Consider the following 5,705-nt stretch of genomic DNA (forward strand, 5'->3'; position numbering starts at 1 on the left):
GTGTTTGCCAGTTAAAAAAAAAAAAAAAAAAAAAAAAAAAAAAACAAACAGGAGAAGAGGGTTTCTTTTGGAAACCCTTTTTTAAAAGTGCACATAGTCTTCCAGAGGCAAAGTTTTTAAGGAGCAAGTTTAATGTTCCTCTGTCTTTGCTTTCTGCATGCTGCCTCCACAACTGCCTAGTGTGCCTGCTCTTCAATTTCCTGGTTGTTCCTTACTTTTTTATTTTATTATTTTTCTTTTAAAGAAGCATTGCTTCTGCCATACAGCTCTAGCCGAAACAATTCTTGAGGCAACCCTGACAATCCAGAGTTTAACTGAACTTGATGCAGTTTTCCTCCTTGCCAAGGAGGCTTTTCTTGGGGCAGAAATGCAGTCATGAAAAAGGGACTTTTTGGATGTTTGAGCTCTGTTGGACATCCCAGTAGCACAGAGCATTGTATCACTCATGGAAATGCAGCTTATGTCTCCTCCTGCAGTTCCTACCTGGAAAAACACTTCTGTTTTCCTACAGTTTAGTTTTCATTGTCTGAACTTTAAAAACAACCAGCCTGTTGGGGTGGGGGTTGTTATTCATGCTTGGTTTTCCTTTTCTCTTTTTTTTTTTTTTTTTTTTTTGTCTAATGAATCTTTTCAATGTCCTGTACTGCTTTTAGAACATCTTAAACTTTCTTTTTGTACCCATTATATTGATTCTAGTTTCTAGGAGGAAATATAATGAGAAAACATAGGGTCATGTTGCTGAAACGATTTTCCCCCTCAGCTGAAATGCTGAGGAGCTTTCCATCAGACTTGTCTCATCTCCAAGTCCCAGCCTGGCTCAGGAAAAGCTCTCTGCTTTGTGCTGCTTCCACCCCCAAACTCCAGTTCAGTTTTCACTGGGCCACACATCAACTCCTCTCAACTTCTTTTGTTATACGCTCTGCTGGGTTTAAGGATTAGGTGATATCTTTAAGGGAAAAGAACAGGATTGGAAGCTTCCACAACACCATTAAGCTGTGTCTATACTAATGTTCACTGTAAAGCCTAGCTTAAACATTCTGACTTCTCATTTGAGTGGCTCCCACAGCAAAATGGGGGAAGAGCTGAGACAAACTTTTCAGCACCTGCAGCTGGGTAACTCTAGCACTGGGAGATCAAGGTAGAACTGTAAACTTATTAAGACTTTTGGAATTGCTGTCACTCTGTTATTTTAATGAGCATATTCAATATATGTAACAAGAAGAGAGGGAAATTAACAAACTCAGACATGCACATCCTAAAAGGGCCATAGCCCAACCCTTCGGGGTGTTTGCTGAGCAAACCTCACCCCGTGCCCTGAGGCCCCTGCCTGGAGCTGCTCCTTCCAGCCCAGCCTCACCCTGTTGTCCCCACCTGAGGCACCGCAGCCACCCGAGCTTCTCTCTCCTGTTCCAGGAGCAGCCATGGAGAGGAGTTACGTGTCCGTGCTCTTGCTGCTCATCGTCATCTCCTGTGCTCTGGCAAAGGATGTGGGCAAGAAGGATTCAAAGGACACCACCACTAAGCCAAAACTGCCTCAGACACTCTCCAGAGGTAAAACACAAACAACTGAACAAAAATCTCCACCAAATTTTTAAACAAGTGCAATCTTGTGAACATTTTGGCTACTGTGCTGTTCTAAAAAATTAATTTTCTTGCAACTCGTTCTGCAAAACTTTTTCTAGTATTTCCTAGCACCCTCTCCTCCTTCACTCCTGATGTGCAGCCCTCTGGCAGGGGGTTTGTTTGCCGAATCACCCGGCAGAGGTGGGCAGGGGCAGGACCCGCACCCGGGGTCCCCGGCCCCTTGTGAGGCACTGTCTGAGGGTGTGTCTGTGCGTCTGTCCCTTGTCCCTCCTGCAGGCTGGGGAGACCAGCTCATCTGGACGCAGACCTATGAGGAGGCGCTTTTCCGCTCCAAGCACAGGTACCCGCCCGGCCGCGCCCACCCTGAGCCCCCCGTGCCTCCCCCGCTCCTAACGAGGGCTCTTCTTTTCCAGCCAGAAACCCCTGATGATCATCCACCACTTGGAAGACTGCCCACACAGCCAAGGTAATCTTTTTGCACTCGGAGGGGGAAAAAGAATTGTTTTAATTTTCTGAAAAAAACTCTGCTTAAAAAAAACCAATCAGCCTCCATTCTGCTTAAACCTTAGAGAAGTACTAGCTTGCACAAGCATGGAGAGATGGGGAGAGTTCTTCAAGTTACTGTACTGTGAAGGTGTTTTCCAGTGTGTTGAAAAAAAATAAAAATGGTAATTCAGTATTGCATGATACCAAATGGATACGGAAATGAGCACAGGTCAGTAGGGTTTGACCTCTGACAAATCTGAATTTGGTTCACAGCACAATCAGCCAAAATCAATAGCAAGACCCGCAGCAAGAAATAACAATTTGTCGAAAAGACCATATTCAGACAATATCATCAGTGACTGAGACTGAATCCAGCCAGGGACTACATCAATCCAGGCTGAAACTGAGCTCTTCCAGGATTTCTGGTACCTGGGACTGCTCCTTCCCAGATTCTTTGAATTTATCTGAGGGCCTTCCTTCCTGCAAGTCAATCCACACAGCAAGATCTTTGTAACTATCCATAACTCCAGTAACTGCACAAGGGTCTTTGCACAAGCATTTGCATCCTTCCAAAGATTTTAGTCTGAAGCCCTACATGCTGTATTATCAAGTGCCTTAAGACCTGGAGCCAGAAATCTCAATAGTAGAACAGGAGGTTTGAAGGGTCAAATGCTCAAATTCAAACCTAAGCTGAGAATTTGAGAGCCAACTGTACTCTCCAAGGGAAGGTGGGACATTTTGCACTATTGTAATTACAGAATAAAAATTAATGGATCATGTTCCAATGGAATGACCTGAAAATCTTTGTTTGATGCAGTTGTAAACTGGAAATTCTCATTTAGTTTCATCAGTTTGTTTAAATTTCTTCTTGGAGGACAATATATTTCAAGAGCATCTTTTTAATTTTCTTTCCCATTTTTTTCTACTTTAGCCCTCAAGAAGGTCTTTGCTGAACACAAAGATATACAGAAACTGGCTGAAAAATTCATTCTCCTGAACCTTGTGGTAAGTTTGTGGTAACTTTTAATTAAGTAAAAGTGACAAAGTTCTGCTTTTAATCATGGCTTCTCTAACTTGAGTTTAATAGCTAGGGTTGGCTAGGAAAATGGCCACTGCTGAAGCATAACAGATTTCATAAGTAAGTCTTTTTCATTTGTAGCTATCATAAACTCAGAATGTGAGGGAATGTGAAGTTTAATAATAACATGAACTCTTACCACTTTGCAATTCCTGTTAAAAAACTGCCTCCCAGACAGTGAATCTCTTAGACTGCAAAATGTATTATTTGAGATGTATTTCATAATACAAAGTATGGTGAAGGAAAAAAATATTCATGCAACGTGCCCTCCTTGACTAGGAACCTTCTCTGTTTTCTTTAAGTATGAAACTACAGACAAGAACCTTGCACCTGATGGCCAGTACGTCCCTCGGGTTTTGTTCATTGGTGAGTACCTCAAGCACCAAACCTGATCTCAGAACAGAGCCCCTGCTGCATCATGCATCTCAAATCCTCAGGCTGATTAACAGGAATTTATTTCATGACAAATACAAAGGTTCAAGTTGGTTTTGTGGATCAAATATTGACTCAATACCATCCAGCTTCACAAGTTCAGCATTCCTCCCTCAATGGCTGATGCCACAGTCACTGGAATGGGTTGCTCATCCTGTTCCTAATAAACCTGCAAACACTTAAAACTGAAATGTCAGTGACCCTTTTTAGAACAATCTCTTAGTCAGCAGAAGCAGACATGTCTCACGGAAACATTTAGGAAGCAAGCAGGGGTGCAGAAAGCTTTTTTTCCTTTTTATTTCCTTCTGCTTGAAGGTTAACCTCTACAAATTCTCTCACCCTTTTTCTCCCAGATCCCTCCCTGACTGTGAGAGCAGATATTACTGGAAGATACTCAAACCGTCTGTATGCATATGAGCCCTCTGACATTTCGCTGTGTAAGTAGAGTGCTCTGACACATTCTGGAAATATTCTGAAAGTGGCATTTTTCATGTGACAAGGAATAACACCAGGCATTACAGATTCTTGCAGTTAGTACTTGCTGAAAGACATTTAACCAGGATTAAAATTAAACAGGATGCTAGACTTAAACTCAGTGAGATGAAGAAAATTATGGCAGAGCCCTGGAGCTTTACACATCCATCTGTTTTAAAAGCAAGCATACGTCAGTAGGAACTTGCATAATTCAGCAGCGCTCACTGCAAGCAATGGTGAGAACTCACACATAAGTCCCAACAGGCCAGGTCAGGAAACCTTCTGGGAGCAGGGAAAGATGTTTGCTACAGCCATCCCTCACTGCTGCACAGCTCCAGTCTCTGCCCATGTGTTGGCATTAATGAATGTTCTCACCAGTAAAAATTAAACCCATGATGTTCACAAATTGCTTGGAAGAGTTAAATGCATCTGAATCCCTACAGCAATAGGCATGTGATTAAAAGCTTTAATAATAATGACATTTTCTCTGCAGCATTTTTGGTTGCTGGCAGAGGAAGTTGCAGCAAAAATAACATGCATGAATATTTCATTTCTAGTGTATTCAAATATGCAGAAAGCGCTGAAGCTCCTGAAGACTGAACTGTAAGAGGAAGAAGAAAGACCTTAAATATCATGAAGTCTCTGCTTCCATGTCTTCGCCACACCTTGATACTGGTGAAGAGACTATTTAGAGTGATATTTAGTGATGTGTAGTGATGGTTTCTATACATAAACACTACAGTTTTACATTAGCACTTTTGTACCGGGAAGCGTTTTTAAAAGCTGGAGGCTTTTATTTTAAGGCGTACAGAAGAATACTGTATGATCCAACTGTAAAAATGATTTTTTAAAAAATAAATTCATTTCAAGTGTTTACATACAAAACATTGCTGTGTTTTCATTTTTTTCCTTTTTTTCATCTACCATTATTAGAAATAGTAAAATCACCATGTTGCTTGAGACCACAGCTTGCATTTTACATTCAAGGAATTTGGGAAGAAAAAGGCTGCTGTGGATCAATCCCAGCCAGCAGCCCAGCCCCATACAGCCACTTGCCCTCTCACTCCACTCCAGTGAGATGGGAGAGAGAATCAGAAGATTAAAAGTGAGAAAACTCATGGATTCAGATGAAGACATTTTAATAGGTAAAGCAAAAGCTGTGTGCACAAGCAGAGCAAAACACAGGATTAATTCACTGCTTCCCACAGGCAGGCAGGTGTTCAACCACCTCCAGGAGAGCAGAGCCCCACCAAATGTAATGGTGACTTGGGAAGACAAACACCCTCACTCCAAATGTGCCCTCCTTCCTGCTTCTCCCCCAGTTTGTATGGTGAGCATGGCGCATCCCCTTATTCAGCTGGAGTCAGCTGTCTCAGCTCTGTCCCACTTCTCCCGCAGCCCAGGTCTACTTGCTTGGCAGGGCAGTGTGAGGGAGCAGCAAAGACCTCAACCCTGTGTCAGCAACCACAGAAAACAACCCTGTGTCATCAGCACTGTTGTGGCTGCAAATCCAAATTCACCACACAAGCTGCTGAGAAGAGAATCAACTTTACTCGGCCAAACACAGCAGAGGAAAGCAGCTTTTTATCTCCAGTTTCAGAAGCTAGCTAAGCTCTCTATTACTCAGTCTACTTTATCTCAAATTATTTTC

At 42.4% G+C, this 5,705-nt stretch overlaps 1 protein-coding gene across 1 annotated transcript in view; it reads left to right on the forward strand.

Annotated features, from left to right (window-relative positions):
* The window catches only part of AGR2 (anterior gradient 2, protein disulphide isomerase family member), a 5,135-nt gene extending 196 nt beyond the window's left edge, over positions 1 to 4,939 (forward strand). The window contains exons 2-8 of the mRNA XM_005418543.1: positions 1,414 to 1,551; positions 1,861 to 1,924; positions 1,998 to 2,050; positions 3,002 to 3,075; positions 3,451 to 3,514; positions 3,934 to 4,017; positions 4,612 to 4,939. Coding sequence (XP_005418600.1) covers positions 1,422 to 1,551; positions 1,861 to 1,924; positions 1,998 to 2,050; positions 3,002 to 3,075; positions 3,451 to 3,514; positions 3,934 to 4,017; positions 4,612 to 4,661 — 519 coding nt within the window. The 5' untranslated portion in view covers positions 1,414 to 1,421 and the 3' untranslated portion in view covers positions 4,662 to 4,939. The remainder of the gene's footprint in view (positions 1 to 1,413; positions 1,552 to 1,860; positions 1,925 to 1,997; positions 2,051 to 3,001; positions 3,076 to 3,450; positions 3,515 to 3,933; positions 4,018 to 4,611) is intronic.
* The last annotated feature ends 766 nt before the right edge of the window (positions 4,940 to 5,705 follow it).

The sequence above is a fragment of the Geospiza fortis genome, unplaced genomic scaffold (genome assembly GCF_000277835.1).
Source record: "Geospiza fortis unplaced genomic scaffold, GeoFor_1.0 scaffold138, whole genome shotgun sequence".
Lineage (NCBI taxonomy): Eukaryota > Metazoa > Chordata > Aves > Passeriformes > Thraupidae > Geospiza > Geospiza fortis.